Source organism: Stegostoma tigrinum, chromosome 8 (genome assembly GCF_030684315.1).
Source record: "Stegostoma tigrinum isolate sSteTig4 chromosome 8, sSteTig4.hap1, whole genome shotgun sequence".
In the NCBI taxonomy this organism is placed as follows: domain Eukaryota; kingdom Metazoa; phylum Chordata; class Chondrichthyes; order Orectolobiformes; family Stegostomatidae; genus Stegostoma; species Stegostoma tigrinum.
Window position 1 is genome coordinate 89,383,792 of NC_081361.1, and position 26,534 is coordinate 89,410,325.

Genomic DNA, 26,534 nt, shown 5'->3' on the forward strand with positions numbered 1-26,534 from the left:
AGGGCTGAATGCACTGTTCTTGTTCCTTGTTAATGTGTTCATAACAAATTTGTGCTGGCTGAGCTTGATTAGCGCACACCTTTTTGAATGAAAGCTTATTTTGTCAAATAACAAACCTATTTCCTGGCTTAATCCTCTCCCTCCTTTTGAATACTGAGTTTAATATTAATAATCCTACAGTTCCCCCACAACTGTATCTAATGCAGATTGAAAAATTGTGACTGTCTCTGCTATTTCTATTGTTGCTTCTTTCAACAATGCCATCTGCATTCTACTCGGACCAGGTGACTTAACTACCTTTACGGAATGATAATTTTTAAGAACATATTTTCTCTCTACAAGGCTTTTTGCAGCTTTCTTATTGTCTGCTTTCTTAGAAGACAGATGCAAAGTACTAATTTATTACTATGGCTGTGCCTTGTGGCTCTCCATGAAGGATGTTTTGGTCCTTACTAAGTCATAAGTATGTGTTTAAACTTGCATTTTAAAATATTTTAAGCTTCAACTTAATATTGCCATAACATTTGTAGTGATCATTCCTTCCCACCTTGCCCTAACTCTCTCAATGTTTCTCCTGTATTTTCTGCAGTCTTCATGGCTATCTTCTGAATGATACTTCTGACAAACAATAAGCACATTTTTAAAGCCCTTTCATAAGCACCAGACATCCCAAAGCAGTCTGCAGCCAATGAAGTTTTTTCGAAACTTTAAAAAAAATGAGTGTAGTAACTGTTATAACGTAGGAAACATGGCAGCAAATTTGTGCCTGAGAAACCTAAGAAACAGGAATATGATAATGATATTGGTTGAGCACTGCGTTTTGGCCAGGTTAGAACCCATGTTTCCAGAGTGGAATGCTCAAGAGGGTAATGATTGGCTAGGATACCAGGGAGAATTCCCATGCTGAGCTTCAAATATGAAAGGCTATTTGAACAAAATCAACAATGAAATCTCTCGATCTGAAACTATTCAACAAATTGAGAAAGTGGCTTGTTTCAATTTACCCAGTTCCTACTTACTCACTTTAAATATGTAATAGTTAGAATAGAACTGAAAGTGGAAATTATGCTGGAAGTACAAATCTGTACAGGGTTCCAGATGTTGGAAGTGTTTTGTATTTTGGGTCTATGCTGCATGCTGGAAAAGCTCCATGTATGGAGTACATTTGTTCTTAAACTCTGAAATATTTGTTACAAGCAAATTATTTAACATTCGGTTTTATTTAAATGGTTTGGATAAGAGGACTGTAGGTATGGCGGTTAAACTTGCTGATAACACTTACGGGAAAGTCTAGAATGCTCTGCAAAGGCATCCTTACCTTCTGCCACGGACCCAGTCTAGCAGCTATGTTCTGATGAAGAGACACTTGATTTGAAACGCTAACTTGTGATTTCTGTCCACGAGTGCTGCCAGATCTGCTGAGTCTTTCTAGCAATTTGTTTTCATTTCTAGCAGGTACATCCTTTTAGAATTCTTAAATTTTAACAGGACGAGACAGGAAATGGTAAGGATGTCCCTGATGACCAGAGTCTGAATCGGGGATCAGCCATTTAATGCTCTCTGTGATGGTCCCCGTTGACGTATTATACTCTGTCGAATGGAACTAATGAGCCCAGCAAAAGTGAAATCTGTGGAACTCTGGGAGAAGTGCTCCTCTAGTTAACAATGTATAATTGGACCTCATATGAAGGAGGATATTGTGGTTGCTCAGGGTTAGTCATTTCTGTCCCAGAATATTGTTGCAGAGATTCCTCATTAAGATATTCAAGGTCCATCTTCTAGGTGTTTTGTAAGAGACTTTCCTCTATTGAGTTTTGCAATGGGAACATTCACTGGTACTGAACATATTCGTGACTCCTCAAGTACTGAACTTGAGGTTGTACTTGTGCAGTAAGTAATGTTTGCCCAACTCCAAAAAGAAAGCATCTAATCCCCTTCCATTAGCGTTCAGAAGTATCATCTGTACTGTGGATATGAGAACAGTTCAGGAGGCTAGCAAGTAACTTTCATCCTGAATCCCCAAAGGCTTGCCATTCTCTTCTAGACACGAGTGATGTGATGCAAAATTAGGCATTTATCTGCAGCTCCAACAATACTTAAACTCAACACCATCCGGCGAAAAACAACCCTGTGATTGGTGTCCCATCACTACCTTAAGTATCCAATCTGTCCATCATTAATACTCTGACAAAATCAGAAATTGCTGGAAAAACATGGCAGATATGACAAGTATCTGTGGAGAGAAAGCAGTTAACATTTCAGGTCCAGTGACCCTTCTTCAGACCTGGTTGTAGCTAGGAACAGGTACATTATGCTGAAGATGGGGTGGACCAAGGATAAAGGAGTAAATGGTAGGTGGCAAATGGAGTCTAGAAAGAGGAAAAACAGTTGGACAGTCGAAGGAATGGGTAAAGGTCAGTCTAGTTCACCATGTATTGTTTAACATGGTTAATGATGAAGCGAACAATGTTAATGTAGAGGATTTAAACCAGATGCTGAACGTTCATTGTTTGAATTGTGTAGTTAGAGCAGTTGAATAAAAGGCAGAAAGTTGAAACCAAGATACATGGTTTTCTTGTACGACCATTCCTAAAATTGTGCATTCAGCTTTCCTTGCTGGAAGCAAAGCAGAGAAAGACCCCATGTTATTAAGTCCAGACAGATAAAGATCAGAATCATATAAATCAAAAGAATTTGGGGCTTTTGAGTCAGGCAGTGGTTTCCTGAAGAATGATCTCGGACACACTTGGGCTAATAGCCTGTTACTTTGAAGTGAGTTGAACAAGAGGGCATGTTTCTGATTATAGGGGTATTCACATGATATAGAGTGGACTTGATGAGGAATAGTGGTCACAGTAACGATAAAGGATACAATTATAGCTGTGAAGAGGTATGATGTACTGGAACAGTCGTTAAATGAGGCTGAAATGTTATGAATAAACAGTAACGTTTTAAGTAGGGATATCTTTGTACAATTAAAATGTATATTTTGGCAATCATTTGTTAGAATTAGTTTACTTATTATAAAAATTAAGGTAAAACTTGTGTTTTCAGCAAGTCAGCATTCCAACATTGTTTTTACTTAAAGACAGAAACACTAGAATGTAATTGTGGCATACCATGTGCAAACCAATCAAATGTGACAGACTATGGATTAACAAAGTGAATTGTTCAGGGATGTCTTTCATTTGTGGAACTGTTGGGCAGTCAAGGAGCAGTTTTGTCCAGCATCGTTGCCATCGTAAAGTTCATCTTTTCTTCTGAAAGATCATAACTCATTTTTATGGCAGCTTATTAATATTTAGTATTGAAGCATGCTATTGCAGCAACTGACCTTAGTATTTATGTCGTGCCTTTAACAAGGTTAAACCCGTCAAGGTGGTTTTCAGTTGCATTATCAAACACAATAATTGCAACCAGTGACCAACATTTTCCCCTAAGGCAGGTTTTAAGCAGCCTGTTAAAGGAGAGGAGGGGTTGAGGGAGTGGATTTTAGAATTGGGATATGTCCTAGGCTGATAAAGGCACAACTGTTGTTGGAACATGGATCGTTGACACCATAGCACTTAGTTTGGAAGCATGCAGGGACCCATTGGGTTGTGGGGAAATGTTCGAGATAGCAGGAATCTGAAATGTTTTAAAATTGTAGCTTTGTGAAATGAGTCCAGTCAGCAAGCGTGGGCCTGAGTGAACTAAACTTGATGTAAGTTATGATGTAATCATCTGAACTTGGTATGGTATCAGGAAATGGAGGGCAGTCATAAGAGGGTTCACCAACAGAAGTTAACAGGCTTGGAGGGGGACTTCATCCAAGCTTCGATGAGGTCAAGTCAAGCATCTGTAGGTTGTAGTCAAGCAAAAAGGTTGCCTCAGGAAATGGAATTGAAAATTATTTAGTTAAGACATGCATTTTGAGAGTATGGTTCAGCTTTGTATGCCAGTCAGAGAATTGAGGGGTGGGCCAGGGATGGAATTTGTGGCGACTAAAGTTGGTGGTTTTCTCTTCCCAATATTTAATGTAATAAATGGCCCCACTTGTGTGGAGTGGCCGACAAGCAATCCAACAGATGAAATACCATGATGGGATCCAAAGAGATGGTGCGTTGGGAGTTGCTGTAGAACCTGACCTGGCAGAAGGGAACCGCATTGATAAATGAGGGTCCACAATAATTTTGGTTTTAAAAGTGAGAAAATTTTCCATAGGTAATTACTTAAGTTCATTATTAAGTCTTGGATTTTTTTCTGGTCTTTCTGTTTTAGTGGGGATCCATTGCCCAGAGTGCAATGTCCAAACCATCCGGATGCCATTTTGGTAGAAGATTACCGTGCTGGTGATATGATCTGCCCTGAATGTGGTCTGGTAGTAGGTAAAGAAAGAAACATTTCCGTTACTTACGTTTTGTGAATATACAGATGAATGTATGCATATGTACGTGTCAATTATTTCTGTTTTGTATCACAATGCATTGATTGCTACTTGAAATTAAGGCTGCTTGATGAAAACCAAGAACTTATCTAAAGTAACAATCAGTTCCTTTTTCATGTACTGTCGAGTTCATTGTCAATCACCTGCAGTCTAGTCGCTCTTTATACATGCAGACTAGGATGTGTGTTTCTAAACTAAATATCATCTTTTGACCAGCTGCCAAGTTTCTACCCTGAACTATTTATAGCCTTCGCATTATCTAGGAATTATCACTGTTAATGGTCCAAAGAAGTATTTGTTTATCATATTTTACGAGGATGTTATTTCCTCAACATCCCTGGTGTTCCTTCGTCACAATTTTTGTGCAATGCTTACTGCTTTACTTGAGAAATTGACCTGATCATGACTTTTAAATCAAGAAGATGACTTGCAGATACACCTTGGTGTTTTACGTGAATGTGTAAATCTAAACATGCACAGCGTAAGTATGACAGATCTAATATCATGCATTAGCCAGCCGTCTTCCAGTATTGACTGTTTGCAGAGTACTGCTTTCTGTTTAATTCATGGTAGAATATCATGCCCCTCAATCCAAAATGAATTAATTGCCATTGCTTCTCTTTTTTGCGGCTATGTGCACAGTTCCTGGTACACCTATCTCTGTTATTCCTAGTTCCCTCCTATTTCTTAGTAACTTCATTCAAACATCCCAACATCCGATTCCATGTGTAAACTGACAGAACTTGCATCTATCTATATCACCTCTTTAAATGTCTTCACTCGATTACCTTGCAGAGATTTTCTTTAACTAAAATGTGGCAAGACTGAAGCAACTGTCTTCAGCTCCCACCACTAACTATATTCCCTTACTGCTGACGTGACCTCTCAATCTAGCCATAGAATGTGACTGAACTAGACTGCAGAAACCTACTTGACCATAAGACAAGCCAATCACCATTCAACCTCAATTCTTATTTGACTTTTAACATCTATGACTTGACTATTTCAATGTTCTTCTTTTTGAACCTTTCATGTTTCATCTTCAAAACTGACCACATTCAGGACCCTGCATAGGATCATAGAATCCCTACAGTGCAGATGGAGGCCATTTGGCCCATCAGGTCTGCACTGATCCTCCAGGGGACATCATGCCCTGACACCCACCCTCAAAAAACCCCATAATCCCAGATTTATCATGGCTAATCTATCTAGCCTACACCTACCTGGGCAATATGGCCAATCTACCCAACCTACACATCTTTGGACTGTGTGGGAGGAAGTTGGAGCACCCAGCAGAATCGACAGAGACACGGAGGCGTGCAAACTCCACGCAGATGGTCACCTGGGATTAGGATCGAATGTCGATCCCTGGCGCTGAGAGGCAGCAGTGCTGCCCACTGAGCTACCTTGTGGCCTGCAAGTTTAATGGGTGGTGCTAAATACTATAGGAGTTTTGATTTAGACATATTTTCTAATTTTAAGCTGTTTATATCTTTTGTAATTGTTTGTATTGATAAACATGTCAGTTTTACAGTTTCAGATTAAAAGGTTTATATACTAGTTTTTTTGGTAGTGCATTGACAAGGAGTTGGTAGCACAATAGTCGTTTCAGTGAACTAATAATCCAGAGTCTGGTTCTAATATTCTGGAGAAAGATTTTGAATCCCACAATGCCAGATGGTGAAATTTCAATTCAAGAAAATTCTAATAACAACCCTGTAACTATTTTCATAAATATATATCTAGTTGACTAATGTCCTTTATGAAATAAATCTGTCATTCTTCCCTCCCTGTGACTTTAACCCAGAGAAATGTTGATTTTCACTGCCCATGGCAAGCTGCTAAATTCAAGGGCAGTGGGCAATGAATGCTGACCCTGCCAAGAAGAAACAAAAAAATGCATAAGATAGTGCAAGGTTGTGAGAGAACTTCGCTATTGGATCAATTTTCTCATGTATATTCAATGCATTTAGATGTCTTCGAATCATTAGGCCTTTGATTGGTACCCCCCCTTCTCTCTCTCTCTCTACCCCCCCCCCCCCCCCCCCCCCCCCCGACCCCGCTGGACCCATAACCTTGAAAGTTGTGATAATTTGTTTGCTTATTCAATAAATTAAAGGCAAGCTTCCCGTAACTGCCTGTTAACTACTCTATTAACCAGTCCTGCCACCTTCAGCGTCAAGTATCTCAAGATCCCTGTGTGTTTCTCTGAAGTTTAGTGTTTTGTCATACATTGAGACTCCTTTGTATTATTCTTTATTCCAAAGTTTACCTCACATTTATTAAGGTTAAATTTCTTCTGCCATTGACCTGTTCATCAGACCTACCTATTTATGTTCTTCTGTAACCTCATCCCTTATTTCCTCATTCAAGACCCAGGCCAATCTTTGTCATCAGCAAACTTATTTATCATCCCTCCATTCTCGTCCACATCACTTGTGAACAATGTAATTAAATTAATTAAATTTAATTAAGTGCTGCTTAGTTGGGAATTCTGAATTCATTGTGGGAATTGTTCTAATTTAACAACTATAATTAAGTGATTGGTATGGAATCACAGGTGTAACAGCACACAGACAACATTTGGTCCATTGTGTCTGCACTGTCTCATTAAATGAGTATCATTACCTTGTGCCCATCTCCTGCTTTATACCGTTGCATGTTATTTTTGTCCAAATGTCATCCAATGCCTCTTGAATTCTTCAATTGAACCTGTCTCCAGTGCATTTGCAGCAAGTGCATTCCATACCCTAATTACTAGCTAAGTGAAAAGGTTTCTCCTCATTTCAACCCTGTTTCTTTTGCAGATGACTTGAAATCTATGCCCACTTCTTCCTTTTAAGAGTGGGAACAGTTTCTCCATGTCTGCTGCCTCTAGCCTACTCTGATTTTGCATCAGATGCCCTCTTAGTCTTCTCTCCAAAGACAGCAGTCCCACCTTCTTCGACCTGTTCTCATCCCTGGAACAATCTTTCTAAACCACTTCTACATTCTCTCAAGTGATTCACGTCCTTCCTGTCATTTGGCAGCTAGAACTGTACGAAATACTTCAGCTGAGGTCTGAGTTCAACATGACCTTGTTGCACTTGTGCTCTATGCAGCTATTAATAACACAGAGGAGACAAGAAGTGGAAGCTTTTTATCTTGCATTCTAGTTTGAGTAAATGCAAGACACAGACTTTTGGGGGGCAGGGTGGGGGGGGAGAGACAATTTCGTACACCATGAAAGAGTTTGCCTGTCGTCTTATCCTCTTTTGAAAACAATGCTGCAATGTTGCCTACGTAAAACATGGTCTTGAATATTTATGTAGCTTTTAGCATACATAAATGCAACACTGTTCATTATGGTTATCTGTGCTTGCTTTCAACGGTTCAACTTTTCTCATGCTGTATAAAGCAATGTCTTTATTTTTCTGATCTGTTATTTAAACTTTAAGTCTGACTGCTAGACAAAATGCTTTAATTTTTTTGTCTCATTTTTTCCATAGTGTTTTAACTTGTAATTCTTAAAATGCTACATTTCCTGTGGTTGCTGTTTTGCTTTTGGTTAGATTTTTTAAGCATGTTTTTAGTTAAAACTCTTTTATCTACATTTTTGATCTTATCCCTTGTTTTTGTGATTTTGTTTATCCTGGATCTAAAATAATTTTCTGTAGTATTCTGAATGAATGTTGTATCAGCACTACAAAAATAGCCTCTTGGCTTGCTTTCTTTTTGCCTCCACATGATGTTGAAATTTACCAGATGGGTAGATGGATGGCAGTTTATGATGCTTAATGACAGTGGGGTTGGAGAACAAATGCTGGCCTACCCAGTGATGACCACACCCCATTAAAGATTTCGTTTTTATTGAGATAAATTCAAATGATTACATGAGCATTCGATTATTGTGTAATTAATTGGTCACTATGATTCTTAACTTGCAAACTCTCCACTGCATATTGTAGTTGATTATACTTGTGTGAATGTACATTTAAGTCGTCATTGGACAAGCATATGGATGTACATGGAATAGTGTAGGTTAGATGGGCTTCAGATTGGTATGTCAGGTTGGCACAACATCGAAGGCCTGTACTGTGCTGTAATGTTCTGTGTTATGTTCTATGTAATTGAATAAGTGTACTTGTAGTAGTGTTTCCCTGTGGCTGTAATCTCTTCTGTTCAAGTTGCTTATCTGAATTTCTGGGTGCCTCATGACTGGATAGTAAATTACAAAAATGATTCTACTTGCTGTGGCAGAAGAGATCAAAAATAAGATTCTTGCCATGATTCTGACACACAATCTGTACTATTTTTGTAGAAGCATTGATATTCAGACAGAGTGAGATTATTTTATCCATCATGCCTGTGCCAGTACTCATGCCTACATCGAATTGTTCACTGTAATCCAGTTTCCCACCTGACTTGGTACAGCTGTTTTGCCAAAGTAAACTGAACAACTGAGGTGCTGTTAACAAGCTAACAGGTACAACTAGCAGGTGATGGTTTCCTTGTGTGAGTAGTCCCATTTTGGCGAACTTCTTATGAAAAATGGGACTTGATCAGAGCATGGTATTATATTGAATTATAAGTACCTTTTTATTTATGCATTCATTTATCATGTTGTAATAAAGTTATGATGTGGTGACTGTCTGAAACTGTATTGATTCTTCCTATCAAAAGCAAAGGTAAATTTGTAAAATGCACACACTGCGCATAAGCTAAAGATTGCTTGCTGTTTGTTACTTGCTTAAATAAAACTTGTATGTTTTTCTCATTTTCATATTTTAGTTATCAATTCTTGTGCTGCAATTTATACTTGCATAATCTCATCCTGCTAACCTCACCCCCTCTCCATTGGAACTACTGAAGTACAATGCAAGCAAAGGTGGAATTTATGTATTGAAAATCAGAGCAGATTTGCTCTTGCATGACTTGGCCTGATTATCATTTTGCTTTTAATCCAGCTTTGGTTGGACCTCTTGAGGCAAGTGGAACAGAGATAGAACATCAGCTACAATTATATTTAATGGCAGCATACTGTTGGTGGCCTTTGTGGCTTATTCTTGCTCCAATTTAACTTTTAAACTATGTATGTTTACTAAAGGAGTAAATTTATGCAACTTGTCAATGTGACTCTTAAAAGTGTACAATTTGTTTTGCTTCATGTAATTTTAAAGTTATTGATCTTGATGCCCATCTGTTTTTACAGGTGACAGAGTTATAGATGTCGGCTCAGAATGGCGGACGTTTAGCAATGACAAAGCAACAAAAGATCCATCTAGAGTTGGTGATGCCCAGAATCCTCTTCTAAATGGCGGTGACTTGTCAACTATGATTGGAAAGGTAGGAATGTGGCTTAACCAAAAGAACAGGCATACAAAATTGAAAACAGTTACGTAAGAAAACAATTCCATCTGATGCACAGCTGCTCATTTTACAAAATAGCTAATTAAGTAGTTTTATAATCTAAAGAAATAAGATTCTCTGTTATTCCTTCATTCTAAGCTTCTCTTTTCTGAATGTATTGGTTCTATTGTTTAATTTGATATGCTTTAGGTGTCTTGGCCTGACTTAAGTGGTTTAATTTAACTGGCTTTAAAATCGTGGCTGTTACCAGTTTGCTCACCAATTCTTTGTATTGAAACCCCTTTTCAAGTCCATTGATTTTATTTTTCCAATAATCCAAATGGTGCACTCCTCTTAGTTTTGTTTTGTTTTAAACATTAGCAATGCAGAATATGCTTTTGGCCCTTTGACCCTGCAGTGCCATTCAATATGATTATGGCTGCTTATCCAACTTAGTACCCTGTTCCAATTTTCTCCCCTCATCCTTTGATCTCTAATCCTAAAACTATATCTAACTCAATCTTGAAAGTCTTAATGTCTTGGCTTCTACTGTTTTCTGTGACAGTGTTAAGCTCACCACCTACTAGGTGAAGAAATGCCCTCTGTCCTAAAGGGCCTGCCCCTTATCCTGAGATGTGACCTCTTGTCCTGGGCTCCCGGTCATCAAGAACATCCTTCGTGCATCTACTCTATCTCATTCAGTTAGAATTTTACAGGCTTCTGTGTTTCTCCCCTCAATCTTAGAAACTGCGAAGAACACAGTCCTAACCAATACTGTCACTCTCTCTCGTGCCCTTTACATCAGCCATGCCATCCCAGGAATCTCTTTGCTAAACTTTCTTTGCACTCGTTCAGTAGCCAGAACATTCTTCCTTAGCTAAGGACACCACAACCGCATGGACTATTCCAAATGTGGTCTTACCAGTGCCCTAGACACCCCTGCTCCGTACTTCAATGTTTTGATATGAAGACCAACATTGCATTTACTGTCTTCCACTGCACCCGAGTGCTTATTTTCTGCGACTATTGTACAGGGACATGCAAGTCTTGTTGCATCTTCTCCCTTTCCCAGTTTAACATCATTCAGGTAATCTGTCTGTCTGTTTTTGCTATCTAAGTGGATGACTTCACATTTATCCAAGTAATACTGCATCTGCATGTATTTGTCCAAACATTGTGTAATTGAGGCAGTATTTAACATTTGACAAATTTGCACGGTTCACTTAGATGACAAGGTGTAGAGCTGGATGAACAGAGCAGGCCACCATCTGCAGTTCCTACTATCTCTGCAGGATTCACTTGTCTGTGAGGGTGAGGCATTGGAGGAAACTGAAAACTAATTTGAAAAATAAATGAAAGCTAAACAAGCTAGTTGGAATTGTGTTGATATTGTAAATCACTTTGAATATTGGGGAATGACTTCCTAAATTTAAAAAAGTTCATCTTTGTGCACAGAAAATATGTACAGTAGCGATTGACTGATGCACGTTGACCAGTTTCTAAATACAAGTCATTGAGGTTGTGGCTTAATGAACATAAATTTTAGCAAACACTCACATTATTTAAAAATGCAGCTAACTAGTACATAGACCTGTTACTGTCCATACTCTGCTGTTTAAACAGCAATGATCTAGGGTCTGAATCAACAGTTTTTAAAATTTAGGAAAGGATATTTGAAAGGTGAGAGAAATGAACAGGTAATAGAATATATATTGATACATGGAAATAATTTTTTTGTGGACTAGCAAGTGTAAATTTGATTTGAACGATGGTGCTTTAGAAGGGCAACTGATCTAAAGTTCATTTTGAGTAAATGGTAAACCAGTATTCCATATTTTATTTACTTTGTAATGGATTCAACATTTTTTGTAAAGAAATTGCTGCAGATGTCATGTTTGCTTTAGTGGACATCACTTTGCATTTCCTTACAGGGTACTGGATCAGCAAGTTTTGATGAATTTGGGAATGCAAAATATCAAAATCGTCGGACTATGAGTAGCTCTGATCGAGCAATGATGAATGCATTCAAGGAAATCAGTAATATGTCTGACAGGATAAATCTCCCCAGAAATATTGTTGTAAGTTCATGTGGTATTTGATTTATCACGGTGTTGCTTTATTAAATTGGTAATGAAAGTGTAAAACTTGTAATGTTGATGCTGCATGTTGATGGTCTGAATTTAATTAAATCCTATCTTTCACTTACAAGGATCGAACAAATAATTTATTTAAACAAGTGTATGAACAAAAAAGCTTAAAGGGAAGGAGTAATGATGCCATTGCTTCTGCCTGTTTGTACATTGCCTGTAGGCAAGAAGGTGTACCACGAACATTCAAAGGTAAGAGGACCTACAATTAACACCAAACTACGTAGCACTGTCTTCAACAGAATCTTAAAATTAATTTTAACAGTTGTCAACAAGGCTTTTGATGCAGGTCTGTAAATTATTCCTGAGACTGCTGATAACTAAAGTTTATGTTACTAATTTTAACTAGTAACTTTGATCTAGCCATGGACATAAGCTGAATTATAGGCAAGGTGAGAGTGTAACTGTGCTCGACATTAAGGTAGCAATTGTCTAATTATAGCAGTGAATTGGGAATCTCTGGGGACTGGACCTATATCTAGCAAAAAGGAAGGTATTTGTGATTGTTAGAAGCTAAAGCACATCAATGAAGGGTTTTCAAACTGCCAACATTGCCTGTTTATTAATGATTTTCCCCTCTGTCATAAGGTCATGAGTGGGCCTGTTCATGATTCTACTATTCAGATTCATTGACAACCCCAGTCATAAAGAACCCCATGTTTACTTGTAGCAGGACAAGAGTAACATCTAACTTGGCATGACAAGTGACAGATGTTAAAACTGAGTGTCTCGTAGTGATAATCTTTAACAAGAAAAAAACCTATCCACTGTCCTCTAACTGGCAATTCACCTGGCTGAACCTCGTCCACTCTGGCTGTCAAAATATTGTTGCTGATCCTGCAAAACCCATTCAACATCTACGAGGTTCAAACCAAGACACATGCCTGGAATGATGAACCTGATCGCACTGATTCATAATTTTAGAATTCAACTGTTCAGCAGGGTGAGATACGATATCGTGGTGTGACTGAACAAGTACTCCAGAAATCTAGCCTGTGCATGTGTTCATTGCATTGATGGAATTTAAATTCACTGGATAAGTCTGGAACCTGAAGCCAGTTTTGGTTATGGTGACCACAAACTGATCATTAGCAGTCAACACCTGTATGGTTCACGAACATCCTTTTAAGAAAGGAAATCTGATGTCTTTACCTGGTCTGGCCTAGATGTGACTCTAATCATACAATAATGTGGTTGCCTTATAACTGCCCTTTGAGGCTGAGCAACCCGTTCCATTAAGGGTAACCAGGGATGGAGAACAAACGCTGACCTTGTCGATGAAACTCGCATCTCATGAAAAAATTTTAATGTATGGGGACTGAAGCAGTTTTGTTGATTTGTGGTCTTATCAATAAAACATCCTTTGCAGCTGCACTTTGCCAGCAGAACAATTCATATGGTCCCCAGATTATACTGTAACCAAGTTTATTGGACACCACTTCCCCTTTGACTGTTAAGAAAGGAAAAAACAGTAACATGGCCAAATCCTATCACCTGCCAAGTTTCACAACTCATGTCGTCATTTCTCCATTGTAGCTAAGAAGTTAATCCTGGAATTTATTGCCCAGCAATGCTGGGAATGTCGTCATTAGCAGGATTGAGATTGTTCAAGAAAGCCCAATAATATAATTTTCAGGTAAACTGGGCATTAAATGTGACCTTGGGCTGTGATGCTACATCCAAAGAACTATTTAAAATGGTAAGAATTCTACTGAAATATTAACTTGCAACAGTTAATTACAAAATTTCAAAAAAAAAACACCGTGCATTTTCAGTGCTTTTCATTTCCTTGGTGTTTCAAAGTGAAGTACAATACTCTTATAAACAGACAAAGCTAACCTGCATACCATGTAATCCTCGCTAACTGTTACGAGGCATTTGAGGAGATAACAACCTGTTGTGGCAGTGTAATTGTTGTCCATAATCATAGGTCTCCCATTTTTATTTGAATAGCGTTAATGCATATTTGTATCCATCTAAGAAAGATGATCAGATTTTGTTACAACAGCCAATTTGAAGGATGGCTCTTCCAACAGTATAGCACATAAGCATGTTGGCACTGAGCCAAGGCTAAAATTGATGTGAGAGATTACTTGTAGTATTTGAATGTTTCACTCTAATAGTTTAAGGTTTGGCATGAGGAAAGGCACATTAAGACTGTTTTCTCTGCAAACCGACAGATTCTAGAACCAGCAGGATATACTGTTCTGAGCACATTTTGTCACTTCTCCTTGAGGTACATAGTGATCATTATTAGTTTTGCAAGGCTGGGCAGCAAGAACAAATTGGGGGATTTTTTTATTGATCTACCTTGACCACTTTTTTCTTTACACCTGGCCAAAACTGAAGGGATGTGGGTGGTGGTCTGAGTTAACATTGTTCTTTCACCTCTAGGACCTGGATTTAAATCCAGAAAGATGGGATAGGAGTCTGTTCTCTGTAAGGGCCCTAAGTGAAATCATTTTGAGCCACCTCTATCCAGTCCTCAGTAGGTATGTGTCTACAAAACAAAATGTTCCTTCATTTAGCACTTGCTGGCAGTTTTGCAATGGTGTTGAGTGGAATTTATCTCAATGGTGTTTGAATAGTGCGTAAGAGAGCTTTACTCAACACTTGATTCCATATTGTATTTAATATGCGCTTACTTGATGTCAGTGTAAGTCTTAAAAGAAAATCTTACATTCCAGAACACAGGCTAACCTCGAGATTGAGAGGTAAAGTTCTTTCCAGATTAGAACAATGCTGCGATTTCTTTCTATAATCATGATTTATGTTTTTACTAAGTGATATAATATTGTTGGTCGAATGTGGCCATGTCTTGGGATATTGTCTCTTTAAGAATGGAAATTGTACTTCATTAATGTCATTAACACGACTTGTTAACTGCACTGATTACCAGTTACTCTAGCATGTATCATACAAGGTGGTTGGGAGAGGAGATGAATGTAAATCTGAAGCCCAGGGTAGGGACTAACACTTGTATAAAATCATAGGTGCAAATAATAAAACTCAGAGCAATTCACTGTTGTTAGACTGACTCTGGCAGGTATCCTCAGCCTTTCTAGTCTGATGGAAAATTCTGTGAAGTGTTGGCTGTGTTAGCTGGCAACCTAACAAGTAGGTTTTTGTTCTGGTCTGATCTTTCAGTGACTTTGACTTGGAGCAGTTTATAATTGTGTGTGTCAATTTAACACAGTGTGTCTCTCCAGAACACATTACACTGCTGTCATGCAGTAACACTGTTTCATTATTTAATTTTTTGTCAAAATGTATTAAAAATCTTGCGGCTTATTGTAAATGCCAAGAGCAGCTATCCATGCTATATTATCCTCTTGGTTTGTTGCCAGTGGCTGAAGGATGAGCAGGGTGTGGGTGATCTGATGACAGTATCACCCAAGTATTAGGACAGTTCTGGTTAATTGAAGTAACCCAAACTTCCATCTTTGAGAATCATTTAATACCCTTACCCAACCCAAATCTCTGGAGTTAACAGTAATTTTGCTTTTGGTTGATCATACTTGTTCAATCCTAATGTTTTTCCTCCTCTATTAGAAATATGTGCAGTATCCAGGATTCCAAAGAAGGAAATAGGCCGTTGCTTCAAGTTGATTCTGAAAGCTCTGGAAACCAGTGTGGATCTAATTACCACAGGAGATTTTATGTCCAGATTCTGTTCAAACTTGGGATTGCCGAAACAAGTACAAATGGCTGCAACGCATATTGCAAGGAAAGCTGTGGAACTGGATTTGGTGCCTGGTAGAAGCCCTATTTCAGTAGCTGCAGCAGCTATTTATATGGCATCACAAGCTTCAGCAGACAAGAGAACACAGAAAGGTATTTGCCCTGCTCCTAAAGAATCATCGTAATTTTGGACCTAGTATAAAATGTATAGCTGCATAAGTTGTTTTTTTTATAAACTGCTCAGCCAAATGAAGAACTCTCAGACACAGACAATATTTGTCTTCAGAAGATAAATGTAGCTTTCTCTCCCAAACAGTTATGTTGGTCTGATAAACAATCTGCTTAGAAGTATCTGTACAAGCATGTCTCTGGTTGTTTGTAAAGTCTGTTCTTGGAAATGGAGACAATTCTTTGTACTTTGTTCACAATATGTGGCCATTGCTGGCTGCCCCAGCATTTATTGTCTGTCCCTAATTACGCTTGATAAGGTGCTAGTGAGCTACAGCCTCACACCACTGTAGGCTATCTTGAGCAGGGTGACCCATAGTGCCGTTAAGGAGGGTGGTTCTGGAGTTGTAATCAGTGACAGTGAAGGAATGAGAATATAGTTCTGAGTCAGCTTGGAGAAGAACTGGAAGGATATGGTGTTCCCCTATATCTGTTAGCTTCATCCTCCTAAATGAGAGGGTTCGTGGGTTTTCACGGTGCTGTTGAAGGAGCCTTAATGAGTTGTTGAAGTGCATCTTGTAAATGGTACATGCGGCTTGTACATGCATTAATGCTTTGTGTTTATTTGAGACTGAAATTAATTACATACCTGCAGTTATGTAGGAGGCTGGGACGTTGACATAGACAATACTTGGTTGAGGTTTCAAGGATAAAACAAAGCAAGATTAATTCAATTGCACAGACACTGAGGAGATGAGTCATTTAGCTCCATAAACATGACTGATAAGGTTTGAATAAGTGGTGTAGTTAATGTCAGATGCTGTAAATTGGGGAACACATTTGCATTTTACAGGACACGGTCACTGAATGTGGGCTCAGAAGGAGCTTGATAATGCAGTGGAAATCAGGCAGTTGACAGGGTGGAGGGGGGCGAAATAGTTAGTGTTCTAATGAGACATCGGTAGTGTAATTGACAAATGTTTGTGGTCATGTGACAAAGGGTAAACTATAGTGTCAAATACAAAGGAAGTTCCACTTATTGAACAGTCAGTGTCTCCCTGTCTTGCTGTATGCATACAGTAGGATGAAGCCTTCTCCATTTTGCATTACTTAAAGCACTAGAGCCCTTCATTATATTAATTAGTGCTTAATGAGATTTTGGTGAGGGTTTCACTTTGTGATCATGGTCTATTGTCTGCTGTAGTGAGATAATCAGACCTTGTATATTCTCATCACTATCTTATTTTCTGACCGCAATCTAAATATAGCATTTACTGATGCAGATGTTTCTTTTTTTTCCCCCTTTTTTGAAATTATTTAATTGTCTCCTAAGTACCTGATGTTTGGAAATGTTTTGAAGAAATTCTCGAAAGCTGATGTTCACAAGTCTAGGCATGTGTGGCATGGCTCGTTCTTCCTGTTCCTTGGCTGTGTGTGTACGTGTTTACTAAACTTTTGGTGAATTCTGAATCTTACTGATGCCTTTGTTTTCTTTCTCCTCCAGAGATTGGAGACATTGCTGGTGTAGCTGATGTTACAATTAGGCAGTCCTACAGACTCATCTATCCACGAGCTGCGGACCTTTTCCCTGCTGAATTTAAATTTGATACTCCGGTTGACAAACTACCCCAGTTGTAAATGGAACCAGCCTACTTTGCAATATGCACAATAATTTGTTTTTAAATAAAATAAAACATTCCCTATCTTTTTGAAGTTAATTTGGCCCCCTGATTTTTGAAACCAGCTCAATTGAAGAACCCAGCTGAGAACCAGTGAAACTATATAGCAACAGACGGCTGCGCTGTGTCCTAATATCGCACATACATTCCAAAGCTGAATTTCAAGATTGTTTGTACTTCCCAACTAATTTGTATATTTGCAAGTGAGGAATTTATACTTAATCAAACAAATTGTATATACAAGTGAAAAATTGAGGGATATTGTGTTTTGAAAGGCTGATCAATGACAGACTGGCTCATGTTTAGTTTTTTGAATTACAAATGTGTAATTTGACATACCCATATTCAGGGTTGGAAAGATGCTTGATGTCTTCATAAATAAATTACCATTTTTTTCCTTTGCTTATGTATCTACTTTGACTTCTTGAACCTCAAAATTGGTACTTAGTACTACAGTGTGTTTGTTGAGCTTTGAAATTACCATCAGTGAATAGTTTGAGGTATTCAAGATAGCTTGTTTGAACTGGTTTAAGGAATTAATGTGTATTTATTTTCCTAAGGCTATAAATTGCATATTATAGAGAAGCGAAAATTTGTGTAATGGTTTCAATGAAAGGTGCAAAGTGTTTAAACAAACGGAGTTTGTCTTGAGAGAGTTTTCTAAAGGTGCAGTTCTATTTTACATCACTAAAAGTGAAAAATCATGCATGTTACTCAAAGCTCCTTTTTAAGTGGCAGGCTTACACATTAATGACCCATTGAAGTAGTTAATTCAATTGGTAGGTGACATTTGTACAGAGAAATTAATTTTAAAAAATTACCTGTTTCATAAATTTCACATCTGCCAAATGCTGTTTTATTTTTCTTTTCAATTTTTTCCATGAAATCTATGTTCATTTGTGCAAGAATTTAGAAGTAGGGAATAGAGTAATCATCATTATAACTCCATCCATAATCCCTAACTTTGATTGAGGGAACCATGTTTTCCACTACACTGTCTACTTCCACTTCAAACATTATCTGCCTTTGCCTCTTGTCAACCTAATGATTGTTATTTTATGCATTGTGTCACCTTTGGACTCATCTGTCCCAATGTTCTCTTGCTAGTCTTTCATCCTTTGTACTGTGAATTTCAACCAAAGTTCTAGAATACAGTCCAAGATTTTCCTGAACCAATGTTGGTTACTCTATTCTTTAACTCCATGTCCTTTCCTGCAGCCTGTGTGCAGTACTTTGACTTGGTGCAAAATTAAAAACCCTGAAATTGAATTGATCTTTACCTTTTATAGGTTATCCAGTAGGGCAAGTAAGCATATGCTTAGTGGAAATCCGAAGAATGCTGCTAATGTAAACAAAACAGGCCTTTTGAATAGTCATGGTAATACAATGTGAGGCTGGATGAACATAGCAGGCCCAGCAGCATCTCAGGAGCACAAAAGCTGAAGTTTCGGGCCTAGACCCTCCTTCAGAGACGGGGATGGGGTGATATTTCTGGAATAAATTTTGGGGTGGGGGGGGGGGGGGAACCGAAGATGGAGAGAAAAGAAGATAGGTGGAGTGGACAGTACAGGTGGGGAGGTAGGGGGGGGTGATAGGTCAGTCCAGGGAAGACGGACAGGTCAAGGAGGTGGGATGAGGTTAGTAGATAGGAAATGGAGGTGTGGCTTGGGGTGGGAGAAAGGAATGGGTGAGAGGAAGAACAGGTTAGGGAGGCAGAGACAGGCTGGCCTGGTTTTGGGATGCAGTGGGCGGAGGGGAAGAGCTGGGCTGGCAGTGTGATGCAGTGGGGGGAAGGGACGAACTGGGCTGGTTTTGGGATGTGGTGGGCAAGGGGAGATTTTGAAGCTGGTGAAGTCCACATTGATACCATTTGGGCTGCAGAGTTCCCCAGCGGAATATGAGTTGCTGTTCCTGCAACCTTTGGGTGGCATCATTGTGGCACTGCAGGAGGCCCATGATGGACATGTCATCTAAAGAATGGGAGGCAGAGTGGAAATGGTTTGCGACTGGGAAGTGCAGTTGTTTATTGCGAACCGAGCGGAGGTGTTCTGCAAAGCGGTCCCCAAGCCTCCACTTGGTTTCCCCAATGTAGAGGATGCCACACTGGGTACAGTGGATGCAGTATACCACATTGGCAGATGTGCAGGTGAACCTCTGCTTAATATGGAAAGTCATCTTGGTGCCTGGGATAGGGGTGAGGGAGGTGGTGTGGGGGCAACCGCAGGAAATGCTACACTTGCGCTTGGGAATCCTGCAGCCCAATGGTATCAATGTGGACTTCACCAGCTTCAAAATCTCCCCTTCCCCCACCGCATCCCAAAACCAGCCCAGTTCGTCCCCTCCCCCCACTGCACCACACAACCAGCCCAGCTCTTCCCCTCCATCCACTGCATCACAAAACCAGTCAAACCTGTTTCTGCCTCCCTAACCTGTTCTTCCTCTCACCCATCCCTTCCTCCCTCCCCAAGCCGCACCTCCATCTCCTACCTACTAACCTCATCCCACTTCCTTGACCTGTCAGTCTTCCCTGGACTGACCTATCCCCTCCCTACCTCCCCACCTGTACTGTCCACTCCACCTATCTTCTTTTCTCTCCATCTTCGGTCTGCCCCTCCCCCTCTCTCCCGAATTATTCCAGAACCCTCACCCCATCCCCCCCTCTCTGATGAAGGGTCTAGGTCCGAAACGTCAGCTTTTGTGCTCCTGAGATGCTGCTTGGCCTGCTGTGTTCATCCAGCCTCACACTTTATTATCTTGGATTCTCCAGCATCTGCAGTTCCCATTATCACTTTTGAATAGTCATGTTTCCTTATTACTTAAGTATAACCCAACATTGAAGCACAACCTCTTTAATGCAATGTGCATCTACTAACTTTGTTCAAAATATGGAATTGCGTATTTTCTAGGACTGGAAATGTCCACTGAATTTCCAGAAGGCCTATTAGGCCTGAATTTGAGGCACAATTGAAGTGTAAAGAGGAATCAGTACTGCTTTAAATGTGCTGTATCTGAAGTTGATTCTTGCATGTACCCAATTTTTCTTTGCCTGGTAATGGAAAGTTGGTTGAGCTGCCGCTGGACTCTCCAAATGAAGGCAACAATTTGAAACAATCTCCAAAAAAAACCAGCAATGTTTATTTTGAAGATAGTAGGAACGGCACTTGCTGGAGAATCTGAGACAACAAGGTGTAGAGCTGGATGAACACAGCAGGCCAAGCATCCTGCACCTATGATGTTGCTTTGCCTGCTGCGTTCATCCAGCTCTACACCATGTTGTCTCAATGTTTGTTTTAACATAGGAATGCTTATAAAGACTAGAAGCCATTTTGAATGAAGTACAAGGCCAGTCAGAGAAGAGCTTGGTGCAAAGGGTGATTGTATTTATATTGGGAATCTTTATTGAACCTGTGTTTTGCCTTTTCCTCTTTGGTAAAGTGTTACTTGGGTCTTGGAGAAAAGGACTTTAGAAGGCTTTTGTTACAGTACCAGCTGTGAGAAAAATGAGAGCTCATGGAATGAGAATAGTGGCAATATAAATGAAATTGGCAGATTATTAGGAAAATAAAGATTAAGGGATTAAAAACACTGCTGGAGAAAACTTAGATGTAGAGCTGGATGAAGCAGGCAGCATCAGAGGAGCAGGAAAGCTGATGTTTCTAGTCTGGATCCTTCACACACAAAAAAAGTTGGAAAAAAATTTGCTTTATTTGAAGATAATAAAATGTGAGGCTGGATGAACACAGCAGGCCAAGCAGCATCTCAGGAGCACAAAAGCTGACGTTTCGGGCCTAGACCCTTCATCAGAGAGGGGGATGGGGGGAGGGAACTGGAATAAATAGGGAGAGAGGGGGAGGCGGACCGAAGATGGAGAGTAAAGAAGATAGGTGGAGAGGGTGTAGGTGGGGAGGTAGGGAGGAGATAGGTCAGTCCAGGGAAGACGGACAGGTCAAGGAGGTGGGATGAGGTTAGTAGGTAGCTGGGGGTGCGGCTTGGGGTGGGAGGAAGGGATGGGTGAGAGGAAGAACCGGTTAGGGAGGCAGAGACAGGTTGGACTGGTTTTGGGATGCAGTGGGTGGGGGGGAAGAGCTGGGCTGGTTGTGTGGTGCAGTGGGGGGAGGGGATGAACTGGGCTGGTTTAGGGATGCAGTGGGGGAAGGGGAGATTTTGAAACTGGTGAAGTCCACATTGATACCATATGGCTGCAGGGTTCCCAGGCGGAATATGAGTCGCTGTTCCTGCAACCTTCGGGTGGCATCATTGTGGCAGTGCAGGAGGCCCATGATGGACATGTCATCAAGAGAATGGGAGGGGGAGTGGAAATGGTTTGCGACTGGGAGGTGCAGTTGTTTGTTGCGAACTGAGCGGAGGTGTTCTGCAAAGCGGTCCCCAAGCCTCCGCTTGGTTTCCCCAATGTAGAGAAAGCCGCACCGGGTACAGTGGATGCAGTATACCACATTGGCAGATGTGCAGGTGAACCTCTGCTTAATGTGGAATGTCATCTTGGGGCCTGGGATGGGGGTGAGGGAGGAGGTGTGGGGACAAGTGTAGCATTTCCTGCGGTTGCAGGGGAAGGTGCCGGGTGTGGTGGGGTTGGAGGGCAGTGTGGAGCGAACAAGGGAGTCACGGAGAGAGTGGTCTCTCCGGAAAGCAGACAGGGGTGGGGATGGAAAAATGTCTTGGGTGGTGGGGTCGGATTGTAAATGGCGGAAGTGTCGGAGGATAATGCGTTGTATCCGGAGGTTGGTAGGGTGGTGTGTGAGAACGAGGGGGATCCTCTTGGGGCGGTTGTGGCGGGGGCGGGGTGTGAGGGATGTGTTGCGGGAAACGCGGTCAAGGGCGTTCTCAATCACCGTGGGGGGAAAGTTGCGGTCCTTAAAGAACTTGGACATCTGGGATGTGCGGGAGTGGAATGTCTTATCGTGGGAGCAGATGCGGCGGAGGCGGAGGAATTGGGAATAGGGGATGGAATTTTTGCAGGAGGGTGGGTGGGAGGAGGTGTATTCTAGGTAGCTGTGGGAGTCGGTGGGCTTGAAATGGACAACAGTTACAAGCTGGTTGCCTGAGATGGAGACTGAGAGGTCCAGGAAGGTGAGGGATGTGCTGGAGATGGCCCAGGTGAACTGAAGGTTGGGGTGGAAGGTGCATCGGCGCCGCCTCTTGCTCCCCAGAGGAGCTCGAACAGTTCATCCACTTCACCAACACCTTCCACCCCAACCTTCAGTTCACCTGGGCCATCTCCAGCACATCCCTCACCTTCCTGGACCTCTCAGTCTCCATCTCAGGCAACCAGCTTGTAACTGTTGTCCATTTCAAGCCCACCGACTCCCACAGCTACCTAGAATACACCTCCTCCCACCCACCCTCCTGCAAAAATTCCATCCCCTATTCCCAATTCCTCCGCCTCCGCCGCATCTGCTCCCACGATAAGACATTCCACTCCCGCACATCCCAGATGTCCAAGTTCTTTAAGGACCGCAACTTTCCCCCCACGGTGATTGAGAACGCCCTTGACCGCGTCTCCCGCATTTCCCGCGACACATCCCTCACACCCCGCCCCCGCCACAACCGCCCCAAGAGGATCCCCCTCGTTCTCACACACCACCCTACCAACCTCCGGATACAACGCATTATCCTCCGACACTTTCGCCATTTACAATCCGACCCCACCACCCAAGACATTTTTCCATCCCCACCCCTGTCTGCTTTCCGGAGAGACCACTCTCTCCGTGACTCCCTTGTTCGCTCCACACTGCCCTCCAACCCCACCACACCCGGCACCTTCCCCTGCAACCGCAGGAAATGCTACACTTGTCCCCACACCTCCTCCCTCACCCCCATCCCAGGCCCCAAGATGACATTCCACATTAAGCAGAGGTTCACCTGCACATCTGCCAATGTGGTATACTGCATCCACTGTACCCGGTGCGGCTTTCTCTACATTGGGGAAACTAAGCGGAGGCTTGGGGACCGCTTTGCAGAACACCTCCGCTCAGTTCGCAACAAACAACTGCACCTCCCAGTCGCAAACCATTTCCACTCCCCCTCCCATTCTCTTGATGACATGTCCATCATGGGCCTCCTGCACTGCCACAATGATGCCACCCGAAGGTTGCAGGAACAGCAACTCATATTCCGCCTGGGAACCCTGCAGCCATATGGTATCAATGTGGACTTCACCAGTTTCAAAATCTCCCCTTCCCCCACTGCATCCCTAAACCAGCCCAGTTCATCCCCTCCCCCCACTGCACCACACAACCAGCCCAGCTCTTCCCCCCCACCCACTGCATCCCAAAACCAGTCCAACCTGTCTCTGCCTCCCTAACCGGTTCTTCCTCTCACCCATCCCTTCCTCCCACCCCAAGCCGCACCCCCAGCTACCTACTAACCTCATCCCACCTCCTTGACCTGTCCGTCTTCCCTGGACTGACCTATCCCCTCCCTACCTCCCCACCTACACCCTCTCCACCTATCTTCTTTACTCTCCATCTTCGGTCCGCCTCCCCCTCTCTCCCTATTTATTCCAGTTCCCTCCCCCCATCCCCCTCTCTGATGAAGGGTCTAGGCCCGAAACGTCAGCTTTTGTGCTCCTGAGATGCTGCTTGGCCTGCTGTGTTCATCCAGCCTCACATTTTATTATCTTGGAATCTCCAGCATCTGCAGTTCCCATTATCTCTGCTTTATTTGAATGTATGTTTCTCATGCTTGGGGAAGGTTTGTCAGTGAGTTCCCCAGGCTATGATGGGGGGGTATTGGGACCCTGCTGCATACAAAAGATTTAGCCTGGGGGAATCCTTTGCTTGGCCCTTGTCTTTGCTGCTTGGCCACACTATAAAGATGCACTCAGGGGAATACTGCCTTGACTCTTAGTGCAGATGTCCAATGGCAAGCAGCTTGTTATCCTGGCTGGTAGTCATATTGGCAAATGGCTCACAGCTAGGGTATAAGGATACAATTTTAAAATTTATGGTTAATATGAAATAAGACATTGACTTCATCAATTTGTCTATGAGGAGAAATGAGAGATTTTGGTAGATAGAGTTGGAGAAACATTTGTCAAGAAAGGGTCCAACAGCACGGCCATTCAAGGTGGCAGGGGAGTAGTTCATAAAACATTCAATATGTTGCTATTAATGAAGCCTAGGATAGAGCACAAGAGCAAGGCTTTTATAAATTCAACATTAGTTGGAATGTTGCTGTGAACAGAGCAGGCAGAGTGGATTATGACAGTAAAGTTGGTGGAGTGGTGGACAGTGTGGAAGAATGTTGCAGGGAAACTTGATAAACTGCAGAATTGGGCTGAAAGGTGGCAAATAGAGTTCAATGCAGATAAATGTGAGGTGATTCACTTTGGGAAGAACAATAGGAAGGCAGAATACTGGGTCAATGGAAAGATTCTTGGTAGTGTGGATGTGCAGAGGGATCTTGGTGTCCATGTACATAGATCCCTGAAAGTTGCCACCCAGGTTGATAATGCTGTTAAGGCGGCATACAGTGTGTTAGGTTTTATTGGTAGAGGGATTGAGTTCCAGAGCAGTGATGTCATGCTGCAACTGTACAAAACGCTGGTGTGGCCTTATTTGGAATATTGTGTGCAGTTCTGGCTGCCCCATTACAGGAAGATATGGAAGCATTGGAAAAGGTGCAGAGGAGATTTACCAGGATGTTGCCTGGTCTGGAGTGCAGGCCCTATGAAGAAAGGCTGAGGGACTTGGGTCTGTTCTCATTGGAGGAGGTGGTGAAGAGGGGATTTAATAGAGACATAGAAGATGATCAGAGGATTAGATAGGGTGGACAGTGAGACCCTTTTTCCGAGGATGATGACGTCAGCTTGTACGATGGGGCATAGCTACAAATTGAGGGGTGATAGATTTAAGACAGATGTCAGAGGCAGGTTCTTTACTCAGAGTGGTAAGGGGGTGGAATGCCCTGTTTGCCAATGTAGTTAACACAGCCACATTAGGGGCATTTAAGCAGTCCTTGGATAAGCATATGGATGCTGGGATAGTGTAGCGTGATGGGCTTAGATTAGTTCACAGGTCGGTGCAACATCGAGGGCCAAAGGGCCTGTACTACACTGTATCGTTCAACGTTCTATTCCAATAAATGGTGATGCTGGACAGATCAGATTTTGGAGATATTAACATTGTCAGAGACACTTTGCAGGGCAATATCTCTATCTCAGCTGTATAAATCTTAATTCCCACAGGCTGAAGGAAATTGTAATTGTCTTTCTCTCAAGTTGCGTTTGCTTCATTCTGATAACTAAACCCCTTCAGTTCTAGTAATATTTCTATTCAAACTTATGGCTTAGTAATAGAACATAGAACAGTACAGCACAGAACAGGCCCTTCAGCCCACAATGTTGTGCCGACCATTGATCCTCATGGATGCACCCTCAAATTTCTGTGACCATATGCATGTCCAGCAGTCTCTTAAATGACCCCAATGACCTTGCTTCCACAACTGCTGCTGGCAACGCATTCCATGCTCTCACAACTCTCTGCGTAAAGAACCTGCCTCTGACATCCCCTCTATACTTTCCACCAACCAGCTTAAAACTATGACCCCTCGTGCTAGCCATTTCTGCCCTGGGAAATAGTCTCTGGCTATCGACTCTATTATGTCACACTAAAACACTTAACATATAAGGTGACAGCTTCTGAGCAGAGCTCCAGGTTTGATGAACTGCTTTCTCAGAGTTGAGACTTTTTGTTCAGTTCAAAGTTTTTTTTCTTCTTAAAAGTGAACATGAACTGAGTTAAATGGATTTTCATGGGGGTTCCACAGGGCTCTGTCCTTAGGCCTCTACTGTTTGTAATTTTTATTAATGACTTGGATGAGGGGATTGAAGGATGGGTCAGCAAGTTTGCAGACGACACAAAGGTCGGAGGTGTCGTTGACAGTATAGAGGGCTGTTGTAGGCTGCAGCGGGACATTGACAGGATGCAGAGATGGGCTGAGAGGTGGCAGATGGAGTTCAACCTGGATAAATGCGAGGTGATGCATTTTGGAAGGTCGAATTTGAAAGCCGAGTACAGGATTAAGGATAGGATTCTTGGCAGTGTGGAGGAACAGAGGGATCTTGGTGTGCAGATACATAGATCC

At 41.7% G+C, this 26,534-nt stretch overlaps 1 protein-coding gene across 2 annotated transcripts in view; it reads left to right on the top strand.

Moving 5' to 3' along the window:
• The window catches only part of gtf2b (general transcription factor IIB), a 30,332-nt gene extending 12,501 nt beyond the window's left edge, over positions 1-17,831 (top strand). For both annotated transcript variants that reach the window (XM_048539872.2, XM_059648100.1), the window contains exons 2-7: positions 4,261-4,367; positions 9,618-9,751; positions 11,686-11,832; positions 11,964-12,093; positions 15,454-15,735; positions 17,255-17,831. In XM_048539872.2, coding sequence (XP_048395829.1) covers positions 4,261-4,367; positions 9,618-9,751; positions 11,686-11,832; positions 11,964-12,093; positions 15,454-15,735; positions 17,255-17,388 — 934 coding nt within the window. In that variant the 3' untranslated portion in view covers positions 17,389-17,831. The remainder of the gene's footprint in view (positions 1-4,260; positions 4,368-9,617; positions 9,752-11,685; positions 11,833-11,963; positions 12,094-15,453; positions 15,736-17,254) is intronic.
• Positions 17,832-26,534: the final 8,703 nt, after the last annotated feature.